Source organism: Lathamus discolor, chromosome 2 (genome assembly GCF_037157495.1).
Source record: "Lathamus discolor isolate bLatDis1 chromosome 2, bLatDis1.hap1, whole genome shotgun sequence".
Classification (NCBI taxonomy): domain Eukaryota; kingdom Metazoa; phylum Chordata; class Aves; order Psittaciformes; family Psittacidae; genus Lathamus; species Lathamus discolor.
Window position 1 is genome coordinate 43,180,919 of NC_088885.1, and position 24,301 is coordinate 43,205,219.

A 24,301-nucleotide genomic window follows, 5' to 3' on the forward strand; every position below is an offset into this window, starting at 1 on the left:
CATACGGGAGGTGCTCCAGTCCCCTGATCATCCTTGTGGCCCTCCTCTGGACTTGTTCCAACAGCTCCATGTCCTTTTTATGTTAAGGACACCAGAACTGCACACAATACTCCAGGTGAGGTCTCCTGAGAGCAGAGTAGAGGGGCAGGATCAACTCCTTCGACCTGCTGGTCATGCTCCTTTTGATGCAGTCCCGGATACGGTTGGCTTTCTGGGCTGCAAGCGCACACTGAAGCCAGCTCATGTTCATTTTCTCATCGACCAGCACCCCCAAGTCCTTCTCTGCAGGGCCGCTCTGAATCTCTTCATTGCCCAATCTGTAGCTGTGCCTGGGATTGTTCCTACCCAGGTGTAGAACCTTGCACTTGGCATGGTTAAACTTCATAAGGTTGGCATCAGCCCACCTCACAAGCGTGTCAAGGTCCCTCAGGATGGCATTCCTTCCCTCCAGCGTATCAACTGAACCACACAGCTTGGGGTCATCAGCAAACTTGCTGAGGGTGCACTCAATCCCACTGTCCATGTCATCAACAAAGATGTTAAACAAGACCGGTCCCAGCACCGATCCCCGAGGGACACCACTTGTTACTGGTCTCCAGCCAGACATCGAGCCATTGACCACAACTCTTTGCGTGCGGCCATCCAGCCAGTTCTTTATCCACTGAGTGGTCCATCCATCAAATTGATATCTCTCCAATTTAGAGAGAAGGATGTTGTGTGGGACAGTGTCAAACGCTTTGCATAAATCCAGGTAGATTACATCAACTGCTTTACCCTTGTCCATCAATTCTGTAGCCCCATCGTAGAAGGCCACCAAATTGGTCAGGCAGGATTTCCCCTTAGTGAAGCCATGCTGGCTGTCACCAAGCACCTTGCTGTTTTCCATGTGCCTTAGCATGCCATCCAGGAGAATGTGCTCCAAGATTTTGCCAGGCACAGAGGTGAGACTGACTGGTCTGTAATTCCCCGGGTCTTCCATTTCCTCCTTCTTGAAAATGGGGGTTATATTTCCCTTTTTCCAGTTGTCGGGAACTTCACCTGACTACCATGATTTTTCACATATGATGGCCAGTGGCTTAGCAACTTCATTTGCCAGCTCCTTCAGGACCCGCGGATGGATTTCATCAGGTCCCATGGACTTGTGCATGGGAAGGTTCTTAAGATGGTCTCAAACCAGATCCTCTCCCATAGTGGGCCCAAGGTCTTCATTCTCACAGTCCCTGTGTCTACCTTCTAAGACCTGGGTGGTGCAGACAGAGCGTTTGCCAGTGAAGACCGAGGCAAAGAAGTCATTCAGAACCTCAGCCTTCTCTGAATCCTGTGTAGCCAGTTCTCCTGAAAGCTTCCTCAGGGGCCTATGTTGTCCCTAGTCTGTTTTTTGTTTGCTATGTACCTGTAGAATCCCTTCCTGTTATCCTTAACATCCCTGGCTAGGTTTAATTCTAACTGGGCCTTAGCCTTCCTAACCTGGTCCCTAGCTTCCCTGACAACATCCCTGTACTCTACCCAGGCTGCCTGTCCTTGCTTCCACCTTTTATAAGCCTCTTTTTTCCTTTGAATTTTCCTCAGCAGCTCCTTATCCATCCAAGGAGGTCTCCTGGCCCTTCTGCCGCACTTCCTTCTAGTTGAGATGCAGCACTCCTGAGCTTGGAGCAGGTGATCTTTGAATATCAACCAACAGTCTTGGGCCCCCCTGCCCTCCAGGGCTATATCCCATGGAACCTTACTAAGCAGGCTCCTGAAGAGGCCAAAGTCTGCTCTTTTGAAGTCCAGGGCAGTGAGCTTGCTGCACGCTCTTCCCTCTGTCCTGGGGATCTCAAATTCGACCATCTCGTGATCGCTGCATCCAAGGCTTCCCTGGAGTACCACATTTCCCACGAGCCCTTCCCTGTTGGTGAGCACAAGGTCAAGCATGGCACCTCTCCTTGTCGGCTCCTCTATTACTTGCAGAAGGAAGTTGTCTTCCACACAATCGAGGAACCTCCTGGATTGCTTGTGCCGTGCAGTGCCATCATTCCAACAGATGTGAGGGTGGTTGAAGTCCCCCCTGAGAACAAGGGCCTGCGAGTGTGAGGCTTTTCCTATCTGTCTGTAGAGTGCTTCATCCACAGGTTCTCCTTGATCAGGCGGCCTGTAGCAGATCCCCACAGTAATGTCTCCCATGGCTGTTTTCCCTATCATATCATATATCATAGCATATAGATGCATCTCATCTGTATTTTTCTGGAGAAAGAATAGATTATTTTTTAAAAAGCTCTTATTGCACTATTATTCAGAATTCTGTAATTCCTATCTAATAATGGACTGGACTGTATATTCATTTAAACACGTTCTCCATTACCTTGGGATGGAATTCACCCTATTAAACAGATACCTACAATGTAGTTGTGCAGATCTGAACTTTGAACCTGCACTCCCAAGATAGCCAAAGGAGACCAGAAAATACTGCCAGTAGAGGCTGAGGTGCCTTAACCTTTGCATAAATGTCAAAATTAGAGAAGATGAAACACAGTGAAGAATCTATTCCTCTTCCTTGACTGTTATTAAGAATTTGGGTGACTATTGCAGATTGGCATGTCTACAATGTAAACATTTAAAGTTAAGATCAACTATGACTTCAATGAATTTTGTTCTTCCACAGGCTGACTGTGGGTGCTTATTTTCCTTTGTTTTTCTTTTTTTTCATTACTTAATATTCTCGGCAGAGGTCTCATTAGCTTCATAATAAAAGACTTGCCTAAACTCCGTAGGTGATGAGGCCATTCAAACTTCCCAGGCCTTCTTCACACAAAAATAATAATGACATTCCACAAAACCAAATCCTTCACATTACTTAGAAATCGGAAATAAACTTCCACAACAACAGGTATTAACTTCCACAATAGATTACCTTTCATCTTTCTTCATTTGCAAAGAAAGAATGACCAGGGAATATCAGTTTCATGTTTTTCACTTGTATATATTTTGAATCTTTTTAAATATCTGAAGCCTTTTAGAAAGTATAGTATGAGCAATTTCATAAATGCCTATGCACACCACTATCCTCACTCACTCACTTCAGTAGCATATCCCAATTTATAGCTTGCCAATATAACCAAGAAAAAGTACGACACAGAGAATCACTGGTATTAGTGATTAGTATTAGTTTGACACAATGACATGGTCTCTAGGACAATTATTTAAATATTCCTTCAGGATCCTCAGATGACTTCAATTCTTCCTTTAAAACATGCTTAGACTAATTTTTTCACTGCTAAAGTAGTTACGCTTCCTCATCTGTGTGTGCTTTGCAGAACAGTCTTTCTACAATTCATCTCAAAAGAACATCCTTATTAAAAATCCTGTGCTCTTTAGTGGATAGTTGGAGATTTTTCATGAACAAGCTTGGTTGTTCTAAGGCTTCAGCAGCAGTCAGCTATAGGTGGACAATTTTGTTCTTTTTCAACAGCAACATTTTAAGAGAGAATTTCTGATGTTTCCACGAAAAACCCAGTAATGGATGGGTGCTTCCAGTTGTCTGAGACTTTTCCTTTTTTTCTTCCCTCTAATTGTGACAGACTCCAAATGTGAAGAACATTGCCTGGTACTGCCACTTATCTTGGCAGATAATCCAGTCCCCACTGGATTTCTTTTCTCCCTTAGTCTGTGGACAGCTATCTCCAATTTTGAATTCAGGTCAAAGCCTGTTCCTTAGTCTGATATCTAAAAATTTCTCCTGCTTTCTAGTATCCCACATGTCGTTACAGGGTCTGTGAAAATACAAATCTCTTTTCCAGCACAGCCATGATTTTTTACTTCAGAAAGAGGAAATGTTTTCTGGTGTTTGGTAGAAAGAAAGCATTCATCCATCTGTCACAGATCATAACCACTGTTTCATTCCCAGTCATAAGAACATTGAGTGTGGAACTCAACATAAATGAAAAACTTTATAAAACTGTGTTTCTAAACTTCCTCCAAAATCACTGTGTTTATGTACTCAGAATTTCACATGGCAACTGATATACACCAGTTATTTCCCGACCTTTTTGTCCCATACCCTTGCTTGAGAAAACTGAATGTATTTTGGGTGCAGTTACAACTAGGTAAAAAATTGGAACACTTTTTCTCTCACAACTGTGTGCATATACCTGTTGTTTTGTGATTAGCAAATACTGTTTGCAGCAGTGGCAAAATATGAAATACGAGAATCTGGCTGAAATTACTTTCTCTATATGTTTTTATTCCTGGTTTCCTGGACAGAAACATGTATACACACATTGCTCAGTGAATGGTCAGAAAGTATGATGCTTTGAGAAAGTCTCTGATGAGCTGCTCAAGCTCTTAGCAACTGTGGCATGCATGCGTAAATGTTTCCCCGAAGCATCAGAATTTCTGTGCATGTTATCAATGTGCCAGAATTGAAACTACTCACAATAAGGTGCACTATCATTACTGCAGGCATAACTTCAACATTAACAACACTGCATTGTAAGTCAACTCTTACTTTCAATATGTTTACCTGAACACAAAGTGAAATGAAAAGTCTGTAGGATGGTGAATTTTTCAGGAAATTTATGAAAATTAAGAACTCCTATCATCTCCACCTCTAAGGCCATAATCCTTATCTCTCCTCTGCCAAAGGAATAATTCTTCTGACTTGAACTAGGGAGATAAAACTTTGCTAAACAAATCTTTTTGAGAGAAAAATTCTTTCTAAAGTAAGGTCTTTGTAGAAGATGCTCGTAATTAACTACCAAAATAAGAATTTTTATAAGTACCTGCAGACTTCATTTAAACAACTGCTGGTAAACTAAGCCTTTGCATTATTCTATCTTGCTTTTCCCCCAGATCCAGTTACTCTCGATTCCTAAGTGACTTTCTGCCATACTAGGAAACTATCCATTTAGATAACCCAACTTCTTTTGTACAAGTCACTTGGGAATAACAAAACGCTGATGTGACTGATGTCACTACTGATCGGGTCAGAGTCATGCACTATAGAGGTGAATGCCCATATCGTATTTCCGTTCCCAACAATCACCTAACTATAGTATCTTTAGCACTAAAATATGGTTCCCTAATTCATTACTCGACCAAACATTTTTAGAATGAAGTTCAGAAAATGTGAAGTACACAGCCGTATTAAAGAACTATTTCAAATGAAAGATCTCTTCTCTTGACCATACCAAGCCCTTTTGACTATCTGAACTCCAAATAAGAAAAAAATTCCACCTCACCTTCACCACTCCATTTTCATGCATGGTGATACAGTTGTTGGGATCCTCGGAAAGCTGATATAAAGCCTGAGCTGTAGCTCTGTGAACTGATGGATCATTTGACCTCAAGTAACGTACTAAAGGAGCTACAGCATTGGACTCTCCAAAGGCAACTCTATTTCTCCCCCACATGCAGCAGTTGGAAATGGCCTCTGCTAAGTGACGTCTTAATTTGTTATTGTTCTGAGGAAAGTAAAAAAAAATTAATACATTAAAGACAACATAATATAACAAGAATTTCTTAGAAAACCAGAATTGTATTCTCAAACATCTTCAAGGCATCCTACGTAATAGAATTAAAAACTGGTGAAAGCTATAAGGCATGGAGCTAGTAGTTGCTTACTATTCTCTCTAAAGGAACTGCTGTGAATTTTTATATTATTTCAAAGGTGCTTTTAGACTGACTGGAAATTAGGTAAGATCAGCATTAAAATTTAACATACAGACCCATCACTGAGATTCTTTGCCATGGTTCAGATTTATTGCTCTCTCGATCCTTTGTGCTTTTTCATTACAGCATCTGCATCTCAGTAAAGCAGTACTAAGCAACAAGGGCTATTAAAATTAAGCTCATCTTCCAAAGTCGTTTTAGTACCAGCCACAGAGTGTTTTCATGCCTAAAGTACATCAGCTACATACAGCTCTTCCTTGCAGCTGATATAGAATCTTCAGCTTTTGCCATAACCTTTTAGTTGGGTATAATGCAATCTGTCATAAAAAGTTCATATACTTAGTATAATATGTTTAGATGTTACTTACTGTGTTTGCTAGTTTTGACAACAGGGGGACGACTCCATGATCAGTTAAAACAGCTAAATTTTCTTCATCTTTAGCTATATTTGTAATGGCTCCACATACACTTGCTAAAACTTCTTTATTCTTTGATTTTAGCAAATTGACTACCAGTTCCAAGCCACCAACAAAAGATCGAACCATTTCCCCTGCATCCTTAATGAGAATGAAAAGAGAAATTATTTTTAAATATTGAATCTGTACATACATGCAAACGTTAAAAAAGAGACTGGCATGATATACTCATAACTGCAGCTATTGCTGTGCTTCTTTCACTCAGAAATATGATTAATTCAGAACACAGCTCTCTTAGTTGACATAGAAGAGTTAGACTGTCTTACACACTACCAGCTAGGCAGAAATTCAGTGCCTAAATAAAGATTATCTAGTGTGATTTTAGATACCACAAGTGTCATGTTTAAGCAAGGTATTCTTTATGGCCTCGAGCTGTCACTCCAGAATGGTGCAAATCACCCTTATCCACTGTATTACATTAGCCTGAAGGGTGCCACACATACCTTAGGACATCCCTGTTTAGGCTCTCATAGTGTCTTCTATTTCCTATATTAAGTCTGACAGCTAAACCAAAGGAGTGGTACTATTATTTTCTGGTAGCAGTGCCAATATTTAAGAGGGAAGGTTACAGAAGTCATGACAACTGTGGGATAACCATGGTGCACCTCAGAGTATGAACAATCAATGTAAAATGTGACTAAAGGACAAAAACTCCTGATCTTGAACACAGAATGCAGATGTGGTCCACCTTTTCCATCCTGAAAAAGTTATAGTAAAATTAGACAAGGCTTAGAGACAACAAGAATAATCAAAGATAAGGAACTGCTCTGTAGAAGGAATGACTAACCAACTAGGACATTCAAGGTAATAAAAGATAAACGAGAAGAGGTATGATAGAGGTGTATAGAATCTTGAGTAGAATGGAAAGGACACACAAGGATCTCTCTTCTAGGATAAGAACTAGAAGCATCAGATGAAATCAGCTGGTGGTATGTTCAGAACGAAACAGAGTTATTTTCAAACAAAGCATAATTGAGATATTGAAGTCCTTGGAGCTGCACTGCAGTGGCTGTTAGAAGTTTGCACGTTATTAAATCAACAAAATTAACTAGACAGATTCATGGGGGGGGAAAATCCATTATCAGTTATTCAGTATAAAAGTATTCTGTCTGATTTGGAAAGTTCCTGAGTCACAGACTTCTTGAAGGTAGAAGAGCATCCTGGTGAGGAAACCATAGCTACAAGTTTGCCCTGTTCTACCTTTCCTTAGACTTAGTATGAGACTACTTCCTTATGGACTAGTATGAGAAACAATACTGTGTCAGTGAATCTTTGTTCTGACAGATCACTGGCTGGTCTCACAGTCTTGTGTTTATTACTGAATTCAAATTATCAAGCACATGTTTACATGTCAATGGGTAAAACGGAGAAAACCAGCAGTTTTGGCAGACTGAATTAACAGGCATGGAATCCATTTTGTTGCCCCAAGCAAAGAGGAACTGGCAGTACCTGATAAAGTGACACACAGCACACAGTATTTCATGTACCCTTACAACCATGTGGGGTATAACTCTAAGTTTTGTTTAAGCGCAAATTCTTAAGTGATTAAGTTACACAGTCAGTTACCAAAGAGTTGTAAATGTTCCATGCCTGGCAGTGTTCAAGGCCAGGTTGGACAGAGTCTTGGGCGACATGACCTAGGGCCAGGCATCCCTGCCCAAGGCAGGGGTTTGGAACTAGATGATCTTAAGGTCCTTTCCAACCCTAACTATTCTATGATTCTATGAAACTTCAAGTGCCTAACCTGAAAATATCAAGTATTCCAATGGCATCTGGAAAAATCACTACTTTAATGGGCCTATTAATTACTTTAGTTGAGTGGATCTCTATACTAAGCATAGGTATTTGTGTTTTATCAGGACTTCTTTATACAATCTATTATCCAGCCCAGCATTTTTTGCTATATTTTCAACCTTTCAGATGCAGATCTGGAAAGATGAATAGTTCTCTTGAAGTACTTTGTCTAATGAATATAGAAACTAGCAAATGACTTAATTACAGCTAACTTAAGGTTTTCTGTAAAAACACAAGACTTAAGAAAAGCACATGGACTATTGATTACAAAATAGATAAGAGTCAGAAACCACTGTGGGCAAGAACTTCAGGTGTTTTTTGATGGTCATCTAAATTTTATGGAACTATTTACTAGAAGTATGCCAGTAGAGCCCAAATCATACCCTTCAAAGAAGGTATTGAAAACAGGAATAGAGAATAGGTGAGAGGAGATTCTTGGTGTCACTGTGGTGGCACATCTGCAGATGGCATTGGATGGCCTGGTTTTAAACTGTTATTACACTGGAAAGAAAGTAAAACTGACTGGCCAAATGGCTAGCAGTAACTTTGTAAACGGAATTTTAGCCTGTGCACATCAGTGATGGTAAATGTTCAGAGACGGAAAGGAAGGTCTGCAAGTGGACTTACTTTCATCTGCTTCCTTCAACAGGTCAATAGGAAAATTTTCAATAAAACTACCAGACACTCTCCTGAAATTCTTTTGGACTGAAAGGTCTTAGGACTTCATGAAAGTGCAAAGTTGGATAGTATGAACTTTCCTAGGGCTAGGGAGTGACCATGAGACCAAGAATGGTTTTGATCATATTTATTTCTTTTTGGGGGCTGATTTATGAACTGAGTAGTGTCCAAATGTATTGTGTTAGCTTTGCTGAGCAAATCCATCAGATTGTTCATGGACTTGGTAAACAAAATTTCCAGAAGATCATGCAGTTCATCTTTTTTAGTTCTGGGTCTAAATGTTATACAGAGCTCTTAGCTGTGATGTTTCTTTCTCACAGAAAGGACAAGCAGTGGGTAGGCCCATCAAGAATAAATATTTTCCAACACAGGCAGTGTAATTCTTGAGATTGGAAGGGAGAGGTTAAAGCCATACAGTGTGAGGGTCAAAACCAGAAGCTGAAGCATGTGGAAAAAGAGCAGTACAATATTTCTCAGAATCAGTTTTCGTGTTTGTCTTGAAATACTAAAATTTGACCAAAGGTGGTAGATAATGGGTTTCAGAAAAAGATTGCTACACAGAAATTTCTTACCTATACATATTAGAGGGATCTAGGGTTACATGACTAGACACGGGAGACTGAAAGAAAATAAGGTATTTTACATTTAGCTCAATTTCTTAAAAGTTACTACAGACATGTTCATTACCTTGTGTCTAAATAACAGCTCAACAAATGAGAAAGGCTTCCGTTCAGGAGGTAAACTTTACAGAGAAGTGTCTAAGGGCTGAAAGGGGCCCTGCTATACATTAAAATGATTCTGCTTTTCTGCTTGGTTCAGATATCTGTGTATTATTCATGCTCTTGAAAGATGTTTCATGAAGAGATAGGATAATCTGTATCCCATCTTCATGAACTAGTATGTACATTTTATATTTTCCTACCTTGCATATTTTCTTTCCAGGTGTTTGTATCCCTACTTGTTAAATTTCTTTCCTGACAAGCTTATATTTTCCACATTTTATAAATGAGTACAGTCCAATTAAACTGATGGAATAATATATAAACAATTCAGCAGTAAGTAAAAGAAAAGAGTGTCAATAATCATCTGTGAAACCAGCTAAACACAGGGACAGAACCTTCAAACAGTGATGAAAAGCAGAGGGAAACTGCAGAAACCACATGTCAGGAAAGTTTCCCAAATGTGATTGTGGGTGTAGTCTGGTGGTCTGTTTAAGACAAAGAGAAAAACAAAGAAGCAAGAAATTTGAAGAACAATGAAAAGAAAGTTGGACTGAAATGAGAACTTTAAAATTCATTATGTTATGTATAATTTCGACCACCACCACCACCCCCCCCCCCCCCCCCCCCCAAGAAATTTAAACAACAAATGCAATCTTTCTGGCATCATTTAGCAAAACCACATACTTGCTTTGTACAGTAAATTTCTACTTGTGCTGGGGGGGGGAGGGGGTGTTGTTGTTTTTCGGGTGATTTTGGGTTGTTTTGGGGGTTGGTGGTTTTTTTCCACTGGAAGATGTGTATTTATTATATAAAATTGCCATACTTTAAAGATGTTTAAAGAAGAAATTATATGAAGTTGTGCCTGTAATTGCGGAGGTCTGGATTTAATTCTTCTGAATCTATGTTCTTTGCGTATTCTTGTGTTAATGATCATATAGCTGTTCATAGTATAAAACCTAAAGTAGTTTCTGTGATTTTAGTTTCCAGATACTCTCAGGCACTTTCATCTATACTTATTTTTTGTAACATAAGAAAATTATATATAACTTGTCTTTGGAAATATTTTTTTACTTATTGTTTCACACATGAAAAAATACAATCTTTAAATTAAACCTTCTAAGTTAATTGTTGTGTTCTAAATACAGTAGTAAGTTATGTTCTAAAAACAAAGAGTTTGTCATTTCAGGCTGTTAGTGTGTGTTAAGCATTCATATTTACCTGTAGTCCTTAAACCTCACTGCAGATATGTAAATGGCATTGTTTCAAAGTCTGGGTTGTTTGCTATTAAGTAATAACATGATCTGGCTATTGCAATTGAAGGCGAAAGTGTTCCATTTCCAACCTGATACTGGCTACACGTTACATATGAAGTTATTCAACAAACATCAGTATTTTGAAAATCTTAGAGTACATCTTCATATATAGCTATACAAACAACAACTTGAAAGAAAAAGAAAATGTATTTAAGTGAATTTAGATAATTTCTTTTCTGCCCTTATCTGTTGTGTCAAAACCTTACTTCTTAATTGTCCTAACAAGGCTACTCAGCTTTAGTCAGGCAGGAAAAAAAATGGTATGGTAAGAATAAAGCCTAAGGAACACCCTTTATAGATAAACATCACTAATAAGCAATAAAACAGATAATGTTATTGTACATATCTGAGTGCATGTGTTAATGATAGGCTGAATACTTCTGTTTTAACAATGATATTTCCTGAGATAAACAAAATAAGAAGCCAAACACAAACATTTAGAGAAGCAATAAAAGTGTTTTTAAAAACAGCAGGGGGGGGTGGGGGGGGGAAGCAAGAGCATTTTACCACATTAACAGGAAATATGTTCATTTTAATCATCATTTTTATAACTTTTAATGTAATATTTAGCGTGAGGTGACATATATGAAAAAATACAGATTGTTTAACTACATTTTAAGTGGCTGAAGAAGACAGGAAGAGACAACAGGATTTTTCATGACTTCACATGACCATGTCTTCTAACTAGCGGACAGCAAGTTTTTATCCTCAGAAAGTACGATAAATTCTATTTATTTAAAAATTGCATTAAAGGGGAGGAGTTTGCAATCTCAAGCAGTTAAAAAAAAGAAAATCTAGTATGAATTTTGAGGGCAACAGTTACCTGTTGTGCTAACAACAGCCTTATCCTGCTACTCTGTAATCACTGCATGACTATTACAGTTAAAAAATTCAGTTACTTTTCCTTTTCACTTATTTCTACATTAGCTGCTGCCAAAAGCAGAAATACTGTAAGATAGACAAGCTTCACACATTTTCCTTAATTAGGATCAGAAAACATTACAATAATTGCAGAAAGACAGATTTGGAAAAAACACTTGATCTTCACAGTATTTATACAAGGAAAACATTCAGGATTTTTGAGTTCTCTTGTCATTATATTTTTTTGTGGTTACTTTCATTAAGTATATAAAATTCTTCAAACTTGAGACATACAGTTCTTGTAAAAGAATTACTGAATTCTTTTGTAACTGAATTCCTTTCTTATTTTTTCCAAAGTGAATACTGGTTTCTTTATATGAAAGACTTAAAGCCAAACACTGTATTACAAAAACACTTTGTGTTTATTTTTAAAAATACTCTACTTGTAAAGATGAAAGTTTCTCCACTAAAAACAAGTAGTATTTCTCTCTTGGAACTTCTTAAAAAGTTTAACGTGTCAAAGCTAATTTGTCAAATTGAAATGCTTTTGCATAAAAAAGTGATGGTATAGCTGTGCAAATAAATTTTAGCTATCAAGAGTCATCTTTAAACCACGTTTTCTTCAATGAAGGAAGCTGTCCATTTCCATCCCTATTGCCAACTAAGTCACTTAGCATCCTAAAGCACTCTGAAATTTAAAATTCAAAATGAAGAAATGCAACAGATAAATTTCTATATTATAGTTGTTCAATTAAAAGCGAAAAACACAATTTTTATAATGAAGTTTCTATTATTTTTTCTTATTAAACAATTTAATGGTAACATTAATCAAACTTTTTTTATATTTAAAGGCTAATTTTATTCCTGTCTATACAGCTGTGGAGGCTTTCACTGTGGCAGAACAGATGAAGAAACATCTTGTAAGATGAGACTAACTCACTACATCTCACAAATTTTCTTCTGTGTTGGGAAAATACGATGTGTTGAGAAAACAACAGCAGACAAGCAACGTGGATTTTCCTGTCCTCTTCACCTCACTGAAGCAGCTAAAGCCAGAGTGGGAAAGCAGCGTAGCTTTAACATGGCTCCAGTGCTACTCCGTAGCCCAGAAGAACACAATTCCTTACTCCTGGCTCTTCAGGATTTGATCACCACACAGTTAAATACTTGGCAAGTATATTGCTATTCACAGTTTCAAGAAACAAAAGCAAATTCCATTAGCCAACTGTACAGCCTAAGAAAGCATGCAATGCATGTTCTCTAAAAAGATGGGGGGGGGGGAAGAAGTCCACATATTCACTCATGCAACTTCTAATAGTCTTTTTGTCTATTGTTTTCCTTGCTTTTCAGTCTGGCGGCCTACACTTACATTTCCTTCCCCTCCTCTCAACTGTCACTGAAGTTCAGTCCTGAGTAAATGCCAAAATCTATTTTTTTTTTTTTCACAGAAGCAGTGAAACTACTATTATTAAAGTCCTTTGAGGCCACGGTAGAGACAATGCCATGATTTGCGTTAGATTATTTTGAAAAGCATTTTAATAATGGAAGTATGAGAAACAGATAACATTGAATTACTGGAAAAGCTAGGCTTTGTTTCCATCAGTTTTGGATTGAATTGAATCCAAATAAGTGTCTAATACTCTTCTTATAATTAAATATGTTTATGAGATAGTCACCTCTAATATAGAATAATAGAAAGTTAGGGTTGGAACGGACCTTAAGATCATCTAGTTCCAACCCCCCTGCCATGGGCAGGGACACCACACATTAGACCGTGTCATCCAAGGCTCCATCCAGCCTGGCCTTGAACTGCCAGGGATGGAGCATTTACCACTTCTTTGGGGAGTCTGTTCCAGTGCCTCATCACCCTACCAGTAAAGAACTTCTCCTTTATATCTATCCTGAACTTCCCATGTTAAAGTTTGCAAAGGCCCTTCGCAGTAGTTTGCAAAGGTCCAGTGGATTCCTGGGGGAACTCAATGTGGGTAGTGTCTCTGCCAGAATAGGAAGTCCTATAACCCAAAGTGAGGGTGGGGTATGGATCAGCAGACCAAATGCACACCAGCATCAGTTCACACACATTCCAGGCCATAGTGAATGTTTCCAAGAATGAGATGATATTTCCTAGCAAGGTTTCCTATGGGGAAAAGGTGATCAGTAAAGGACAAAAGGGTACAACACTGACAGCCACTCCCCAAAACCTCACTGCTCCATATAAAAAGGTCTAATGCCCTTATTAGACAGGTTTAGCTGGTTGCCAAGTGTATTTTTATTTTTGGTACTGTGATTCAGACAGATTTAAACACTACCATCCATAATTACTAGAGACTGAAGCTGGTACACATCTTTATTTTACCCATAGATTAAAATGAATTGTAGGTCAGACATCTGCCAAAGATTAGAATCACAGAATCACAGAATCCCAAGGGTTGGAAGGGACCTCAAAAGATCATCTAGTCCAACCCCCCCACAAGAGCAGGGTAACCTACAGTACATCACACAGGAACTTGTCCAGGCGGGCCTTGAATATCTCCAGTGTAGGAGACTCCACAACCCCCCTGGGCAACCTGTTCCAGTGCTCTGTCACTCTTACAGTAAAGAAGTTCTTCCTGATGTTAACGTGGAACTTCCTATGCTCCAGTTTACACCCATTGCCCCTTGTCCTATCACTGGATATCACTGAAAAAAGCCTAGCTCCATCATCCTGACACCCACCCTTTACATATTTGTAAACATTGATGAGGTCAAGTGTAGGACAGCCAACATTATGGACTCAAAAACTTCTGACCTGCTTCTGTTTACACTCTCAAACTGAACAACATCACAGTGTCTCCAGTAAACCTGGTCACTAGGACAGGACACGTATGTAGCTTAATATTGTAGAGATACAAGACAGCAATATTGGGAAGTTCTGAGGACAGCCTAGGTAAACAATCGCTGCAGTGACAATACAAACTAATAAACTGTCATAACAATTATTCTTTGTGTCCTTGCAACTCTGGCATTGTTCCATAAATTTGTGTGGTATATAAGAAAGCAATCATATCATAATATACCACTTACCATTACAGACCAGTCAGAATCTGAACAAGCATGAAATATAAAATATGTTATAGTTCAATCAAAAGCTTCTGTGCTAGATAAAATGATTGCTTGAAATTTTCTGGTTTATGCTATGCAGCAAATGAGACACAACGATCTCCGTGCTCTTTTCTTGCCTTAAAATCTATGGAAGTCCCATGTGCCAAGTAAGAGGGTAGATAGGAAAAAAGTGAGATGGAGAAAAAAGAAAAAATAAAGAAAAGATGAAAAAGAAAAAATGGGAGGAGAAGGGGGTTTAAACTTTTTACAGGTGTTTAAAATCCAATTAGCGAGTATAATTTAAAAGTACAGAAGCTACATGACAAGCTGTTGACCAGCATGTGTAGCTGTTATAAACTAACTGCAAGGAAAGCTAGTCAAATATTTTCCAGTGGAACAGTATTCCATCAGAAAATGCTAATGGAATGGAACCAAAACCTTCCATAAGAATACAACGACTTCTTGAAAAGTTTTGACAGAAACCAGGCAGAAAGGCAGGCTAAATTACCAACGTGCCTCTTCATCTTTTCTCTTGTCAGCCAGATGGCTGGTGAGTAGCCTGCCAGGCTGCTTGGCTTCTGGTTTTCACAGAATCACTGACTTCTTGCCTGATGGGCTGCCAAACAGCTGGAAAGCCAGGTCTCCAGGAGCTCCTAAGCTTTCTGGCTTCTTATGGTCTCCAAGCTCTCAGGCAGCTGCTTTGCATGGAACTTAAGACCTGAGGCTCCCCAATGACAAAGATATGGGTTACGTTCTTAGTTTCCCTTTGATTCTCAGCTTTCAGGTTATGCATTTTACAGGAACTGGACTCCTACATTTGTAGACACTAAGCACCTCAGGGCAATTTATGTCAGTGTATTCAGGATCTCCAGGGTAATGTGTCTATAGGAGGCCCAAACAACTCCTGGTAGTTGGTTCATGAAACTAGGCAGCCTGTGTCAAGAATCATTGGATAGGCTGGTTTTGCATGTATGCTGGCAAGAAAGGCAGCCAGCAATCGATTTATGAAGCCAGGTCCAGCTTCCCAGGCTTCCTAAATCTCCAAGGACTCTGGGGCTCTGGAAGTCCTGAGGTGCCTTTTCTCTGTCTCTTACAGTACTCTTTTGAAGTTTAGTTCATAACAAATGCTTAACCATTTGGAAAGTCTACATCCAGATATCAGGGATTAAAAACTGCATAAAAATTAGATCAAATATAGAGAAGTAGGTATGACTGATGTTAAAAATGCTAATGTCTAGAGAAAACAAATAGGAAAATAGAAAGAGAGTAGTAAGAGCACTGAGTTTGAGGTGCCAAGGTTTCTGTATAGAATTGCAAGAAGCATAGCAAGGAAAACAAAAGAAACTGGAAAATGCTGCACATATTCAAGTAGGGAATTTTGACATTATAGGCTTAACCAAAGAATGGTACATAAACAAAAATGTATTGGTACTATTTAAGTAAATATTTTTAAATATAAAACAAATGAACAACAGTGTGTGCATTATGGGCATGACTGATCCTTGTACACCACAGTTTTAAATTAGCAAAATGTGTAAACAAAGCATCTTAATTTATCTAAACCAGCAAATAATTTTACTATTTGTTAAATATCAGAAGAATTTCCAAGTTCAACTATATTTCTTTGTTACTTTTAGTAGAGAAATATTCTCTGTGGTTTTATACATATGGTTATGTTAAAATTTCCATAACAAGCAAAATCTGTGTAAGAATCCTAAATAGCATGGGTCATCAGCAGCATATTTTCCACCCACAGGTTAACTCCAGACTGCTGGCTCCAGTAGAAATCACTTCCTCAGTATATAATACTTCTGCAGTAATGAAGGCTACTTGACCTCCACACATACCCATCTCATGACCCTTCCCTCTTAAACCTACTTTAGTTTTGATTCTGGGCTTTTTTTTTTTTATTTTGTGTCATCATGGACATTATTTTTCCCCATACGTAGGAAATACATGGACAGTTTTAAATGGCTGATCATCCTTCATCACACCCATGAAATTCCACTGCAGAGCTGAAAGGGATGCAGTAATTTGGAAGGTGGAGAGAGAATCGTGCTTTGTCGGAAACGTGTGAGATGTCATTTTACAAGTACATTTTAAGAAAATAGAGTAACTTTTTCTCTCTCTTCTTACAAATCCCCAGTCTCATACTGTTTACTTAAATTATTTTGATAGACTTTATATGTAACTGGCTTCCGGAAGCTCTTTAAGAGAGCCTTCACAGTTGTAGCTATAATAAAAGCTAAAACTGAAACTCTGCAAATTGAAAGCTGACACACGAGCACCAACAAAAGACAGAAAAAATACAACGCCTGACATTACCATTCCTAACCTAATGTTTGTACCCAAAACTACTAAATATGAGGATGGAAAATAACCCTTACAACTTTTTCTGTTTCTTTCTTTTTTTCTCCTTTTTCTCTTTTTCTTTTTCCTTTTTCTTCAATTTATTTCAAGACATTCTATTTAAAGGTTACTCTGTGAGGAAATAGGTATTTTCATACAAACTCAAGTTGGCAGTGCTCCTCGTATTGGCACTATGCCTTTGGATGAATTTTATAATAGCCCAAATAACATCTTTGTAGAGTTTCTGTAAATTTTTCTGTTTGGGCTGATGTACATTGCAAGAACATTATAAACACTGTTTTTCAAAGAAGCATCATAACCAAATATTGCTGTTCCAACATCAACAGACTTGAGTAGACTTTTCTTAGCCATTTTTCATAATCATTTGTGTTTCTTGGACAGTGCACTTACACTTTGTCATTACTATGTGCCTGCAGTAGTAACTTTTCCTTTTGGAAGTAAGGAACTAATTAATAAGAAACTGCTCCTATTAAGATAATCCCTTTGAATAAATGACATCCTTGTCTATTTAAGTCTTATATTTTAAAGAAATGTATGAACTAATTTATCCAAAATAATGAGAAATTTGTCTAAGACTCACTAGTAGCACTTTCAGGTGCTGTGAAAATTCTCCTAGGAGAGTTGTACCACTCAAGTTATATCACTGTCAGCCTACCCATAAGATCTTCACTCTGTAATAAATTCTTAAGTCTAAAACCAGTTAAAACTAATCCTGGCATACAGAAGTGGTGACTGATACCAAACCAGTATTATGGCTGTCAGAGCTGTAACAGTTTATGTACTACAGTGTACAATTTATACCCTCTATTTAAAAAGTCTCAGATCTGTCATGGATCAAATATCACTAACCCGTATCATACTGCTGTAACAAAGAATGCCCTTTATCTATAACGCATTGATATGATTCTGTCCTATGGGAAGTACTTTGAACCAGCTACCATACCGTAACTCTTGACATATATAATCTAGGGTTATCAGAACTTGGATTCTGTTCCCTTTTCAAATTTAACTTCTTGTCTAACAGCAGCCAAACTAGTTAGACTCAAAAGCTCAGAACCAGCTAACACCTAAAACATCTTGAGTATTCAAGTCTTGGACTTTTGTGACTCTTATCCTCCTAACAGTAAAACAGAAATGGTAGACTTTCTAATCTGAAACAGATTATGGCAAATGCTCGACAGAGAATCACATACTCACATAATATGACAACAGCCCTATCACTATGATAGATTATCTTCTAAGATTTCATAAATACTATAGAAATTAACCTTTAAGGTGGATTTATGTATTCCTAAGTACAGGAAATGTCTGCAGAAAATGGATGCTGTAATACATTGTAGGACAAATTTGTTTCTGATACTACTAACAAGTTCTATTACATCAATGAACCTCCACACTACAAAAGAGAACCACTACAGCTTCCACAAAAGAACACAAAATTAATTGTGATTCCAAGATCACAGCTATTTGAAACATGGTTTGCAGTCCCAAGTACAGGCTTCGAAAAGCCAGAATGCGCATAAACCTTTTAAAGTCATAAACTTCTTATTGCTTTTGAATCAAGCACTGCATAAACCAAACTGTGCTTCTTGGAAGATCATGTAAATTCTTGAATATTCTTAACTTTGAATAAAAAAATCAAAATTTTGTTCAGATAGAAACAGTTACTGCACTTCCACAGTGTGGCTATAATCACTGCTTTATACATATTTCTTTCCATTTAGTGTCAGAGGAAAGGGTATTATTGGTAGGTTTGCTTCAGTGTACCACTTTGCCTTCATCTCACACAAAGAACTCTTTGTGGGGTCACAGATTAGCATTAGGGCAGGCAGCCAAGAGAGATGAAAGGAGGACGGTTACACTAAGGATGTACATAGCTTACACTCATCAAATACCCCCAGGGAAAAAAAAAAAAAAGTAAAATCCAATCAAAAATCCATGTAGTCTATAATTTCAGTAGCTGTCCTTGATTGTGCTTTTAGTGGAAGCTCTAGAAATGTGCAGTGCTACTCTGGCACTACAGGTTGCAGAGTCTTACACATAGTAAGTATTACCTCAGTTCTGAGATCAAGGAATATTTTAACATTCCGTTATATAGGATTATTGTTCAAGAGAGGTGAAGGTATAGTCATATCTTGACTGAGGAAGAATGTATACACCCCATTTGGTAACAAAAAAAACAAAAAAAAATATTATACTACAGTGTACATTAAAAAAAAGTGTGTGTGGGGGGGAAGATAATCAGCATTTCTGAAACATGGCAAGGAAGCTGCATTTTAAAAATCACCGTGAAGAAACAGAAAATGCTTAAGTTATAAAAATCAAGACGGAATGTTCTTACAATAGTTTCATCCATATATCTACATCCACCCATCTATATAAACTAAAAGCAACCTTACAGTGTTCAGTTTCAAATAGGAAACACTGCCTGCAAACAATATCCAGCACTTTGAAGGAATTTCCATTCTTTACATAGTCAGGATCTCAAATGACATGTAGGAGAATATATATTTGTGGTACAATAGAGAGAAGATGCAAAAGTTGCATTAAATATGGAGGTAAATTAGAAATGGAAGATATTACTGTACTGGGATTATGGATAACAGGCTACTTAGTATTCTAAGAAACTTCTAAAGGGAAACAAAACCTTCCCTATTTATTTTTACCACAGGTCAGTCAGTGGTAAGAATACACTGCAGATGACTTACAGCTTATACTTGCCATTTTATCTCTATTTAAAAACTGACATGAAACAAATTAATAGCTCAGTCTTCTGTGTACGGCTGACCTGCACAACAACCGCTATTCACAACTGGCACTTTTTGTTGGCAGTCTGAGCAGAAAATCTAAGGATTACATTGGCACCAAGTCTGAAATACACTCTGAAACCAAATGATGGTCTCTTGAGAACATAGCTGAAGTACCTCATAGCGAAGAACCACTACAACTATCTCTGTTACTCATAGCCTGTGAGTGAAAAAAAAGTCTGTTTTCAGCATTATCAGATTTTCAGCATGCTTAATTTGGGAACAGCTTAGGTCCTGATTAAGTTATCAAAATATATTTTGCAAATACAGTAAGCACTGTGAAGGCAAACCAGAATGCTATAATGAGTGCTAGACAGAGGACTATTCACTTTTCAGAAGTGAATACATCATTTTAGTAAGCAGTTATCAGAATGAAGAGAGTGTAAAAAGCAAACAGCAAAGTACTGCTGTAAATTGTCCAAATATAAAAATTATACATCGGGATATATATAACAAAACTATTCCTTTAAATACTTTCTTACCTTAGCATTATCAATGCAAGGACAAATAGCCCAGGCTGCACTTGCTTGAATATCTGGATTAGGATTTTTCAATAATGACCATAACAAACGAACTCCCTCTAGATGGTCAATTATTCTATGGCAGAAACAGACCAAAACAAAAAAAGAGATATATTTAAGAGATAATTAATTATGGAGTAGACAATGTTAAATTTTAAAATATGTTTGCTTGGAACACTGCTTTAAGAAGTATTGATATGATTTTTCTTTAACATACTGTTTTACTTTATGTAAGTGCTTGTGTCGTATAGCCAGCTAATTGCCACCAACATATTCAGTAAACATTGCTTACTATAGCCAATGGGTGTGAACAAACGATGCAAAGACAGAATATGTTTTCTAACTAAATCTCATTAATGTTGTTTACTTTTTTCTCAGCACTGTCATTCAAAATTCTTACAGAAGATAAACTATATTATAACCAGGACTCATATAAACATGAAAACAAGCATGCGACTTTTTAATGATTGGCATGCAAAGTTAAATCTGAATTCAAGCATACTGGCTTCTTTCATATAGTAACAAATACTTTCCAAAACAAATATTTATGCCCAAAACTATGTACTTAACTTTTTATTCGGTCTATGCCTAATGTATTTACCTTACTCTATGACATACTTTAAAATACTATGTTTCTAATCTAGCATTAGAAATTAAAATGCTCACACCACAGTGTATCCTTTGTTGGGCATGAATAACGTGTAACTTGTTTCCCCATTTGCGCTCCTTACCAGCAAGACTAACACTGAATACTATGTCATAATTATTTAAACACACTGTAATCAAAGTATCTTTGCAATTAGCTGAAAAACGAATTATCATCAGAATCATCTCTTGACCATCTGTGTTATGTTTACATATCTATCAGGCTTCGGGATCTTAACTTCACATTAGGGCCCATTGGAAAGGGGGGTCCTTACTTGGAAAGGAAGGTCAAACAACACTTAATAGCCTTTACAAACATGACTTTTTTTTCAAAAAGATATGTTAAAACCAAAGCAGAGCAGATGAAGATAAAGAAAAGTACAGCTTCAATGGCTAACCTAAAATTAAAAATACAATTGTACAGAGTAAAAAATTACATATCTAATTGTAAATACAAGATACATCTAAATACAGGTTGTGTTTAAAATCATCAGATAAAACATCTCATTTGTGTTCAGTATATATAGGTTCGCCAGGAAATTTTTTAACCAATAGTAAAATCAGCTTTGTATGTAATCCTTTCATCATTTGAAGCAGAAATATAATTACGGACATGAACTCTGACTAAAATAACCCAGGATTTTATTCATAATGCTTTGATACAAACTGGTTAAAAAAGTTTTTGAAAATAATACTTTTTTGCACAAAACTATGGTTAAGATGAGACACCTTAAGTTTTTTAAGATCTGCTAGTTTTAGTACAGCTTATTTTATTTTACTCAGCTCCAAATCAGCTACAAAGAAAACATCATTCAAATGACAAATTCAGAAGTCTTAATGCAACAAAATACAACAGCATGATCACAAACTACGCAATTACATATATGCGCTCAGATAGTAATGGTGATGTAAAAAAAAGCTTCGAAACAAGCTTTTCAACCCCTCCAAACCTCAAACACTTTTAAGCAATTTTAACATCACTTCCCTGTCGCTTCAGAAAGCACAAGGAATTTTTTTCCTATATTGTAATTAATTAAAAAATAACCCATGAATCTTTCTCCTAGTCAAGCAGAGTACTACCATTTACCAACATGAGGTACTTCCTCCCAAGAGAGGCTAAATATAAATGACCCAGCTCCAACCAGTATATAAAAATCAAGAGATAGAAGCAAAACACTGAGCTCAGATTTTTCCACCATACTTAAACAAACTCTAGGTTGATTTATCTTTCCTTTCTATTTTTTTTTCAAAAGCTTCCTTTTCAATTCAAAGTTTACTTTCATTTTCTTTTCAAATTTCTTGTTTTCTCTTTAGCTTTTAAAGGTTTATTTTATGGTTCATTTTCTTAAGAATTCTGCCTTTTGCTTGTAGACCAGAAAGACCAGTTGTCCTAGACCCAACAGAACAGAATATCTGAAAGTGTAGTTCTCCAACCATTCAACATATATAAAATCAAACTAAAATCCAGCATGGACTAAACAAACAAATCTCCAAATTACATTGTTCATCACTGATTACCGCTTTCTCACAGTTACACTAGATTAACACAAATGAAAAGAACTCTACACGAAAAGAACTATGCTCTTATATTCTCATATTGTTGTGCAATCACTATACAAGCACAAACCTCTTTATTTTTATCTTGCTGTGAGCATATATTTGCCAGTTAAGAAAGCACTGCTGAAGAATTAAATTTTTCTATGGTTTGACTACAAAATGTAACAAATGAAGAAAATGGGTGTTAAATGAGCATATCTGCCATAAAAGCGAAGGGAACACTAAAATAAATGGCCCTGAAAAATGTTGCCTCTATAAAAGTGCTTACACATTAGTTTCTTTTCTATGCAAAAAGTCCTTTTTTAAGTGGACAAAAATACACATTTTCATGTCTTTAGAAATAAACAAAGAAAAGGCAGAGATGGGGAAATATACATGTATATCTTGCAAATCTCAGCTCCCATGGCATAATGCTAAACAATATTCTGATTTGCTTTTGTATATGGCTTTTGTATCTTCCCCAGATTTATTATACCATTATTAGCAGGATGTTGTAATAAGCTACTTACCACGTTAGATACATGCAAACATACCTTAAAATTTACTATCGTCAGCATTCAGTTCCGTATTGATCCATGGCTAGTACATTAATCACTCTGTGTTTATATTCATGTAATTATATATTTTATGATAGTTTTTTGACATTATGATGTTAAAATTAAACTACAGTTATATCTGCATTAAGTAACCACGACTGTTAAAGGACAGGTCTTTTAATAAAGATACGGAGCATTTTCTTTGAAAGCTGAAGGGAATCTCATATAAGCTGAAATAATTTGATATTTAGTTGATAGTAAAAATGTCAATATTTTACAAAGTTTAAATATTTAAATGCTTTATAGAATAGTTGAACTGTATGCATGTAATGTATCTAATGTACAGAACACTACTAGGCAAAATCTTTACAGTCATGAAAGTCACCTAAAGTAGAAATAAAAACTTTGTTATATGTAATTGCTGTCTAGTGTTTCACTATAAGTAACACAACAACAAATAAATATGTAGAGTGAAGAAGCAAGAGGCCAGATTCTGAATTCTTGTGGCTCTATCCATTAACAGAACAGAGCCATCTCCCAATAGACTTGGACCAAGATGGCCAGCTGGCCTCTTCTGATTCAAAGCTCTGTGTCTTGTCATAGACTGCTCTTATTTGATCATTGATATATTTAGAACAAGGTGTAGATTGTTCTGCTCCTTCAAAATAACCAAGAGTAGTTGTATTGGCAGTTAGAAATGCTGGAGTGAAAGGGTGCTTATATTATGTACTCCTGTGCTGGTCAGATATGATGAGAGCACAGGTGAAGGGGTATGCAGCTGACATCACTTCTACAAAAAGGCAACTGGAAGGTGTTAAACATGGTATACACACACAAAAAAAGGTATATACAAACTGTCTTCCTGGTATCCCCACAGAACATCTGATGTAAGGTGTACACAGATTATGTCTTATAGACAAATAATATCAATGCAATAAAACCCATTTAGAGAGTTCTGTAACGTCTAGGTTACAGGGAATTAGTATTTGCTACTCGACCAGTGCAGACAATTTAACAAGATATTTTTTTTAATAACTTTTGTTGGTTGTTTACAATCAACAGTTGTTTAATAGACTTTTCACTTAATTTCATTTAAGAACCTTGATATCATGACATCACTGAACATCATGAGATCTCTGTGCAAGACATGGGTCACAATTACAGAAATTTACTTTGGTTTTTTTATATATATCTGAAACTAGCAATGCTGTTAATCTGAAATAGCACTGATCTCTCAAATTCAAACTTAATATTGAACATTTCCAGTAGAAACTTTAACATGAATTTCTTAAAC

At 36.9% G+C, this 24,301-nt stretch overlaps 1 protein-coding gene across 1 annotated transcript in view; it reads right to left on the reverse strand.

The window, feature by feature from the left end:
* Window positions 1-24,301, reverse strand: part of ODAD2 (outer dynein arm docking complex subunit 2) — an 88,716-nt gene that overhangs the window by 17,584 nt on the left and 46,831 nt on the right. The window contains 3 exon segments of the mRNA XM_065669252.1: window positions 5,217-5,438; window positions 6,015-6,203; window positions 20,231-20,345. Coding sequence (XP_065525324.1) covers window positions 5,217-5,438; window positions 6,015-6,203; window positions 20,231-20,345 — 526 coding nt within the window.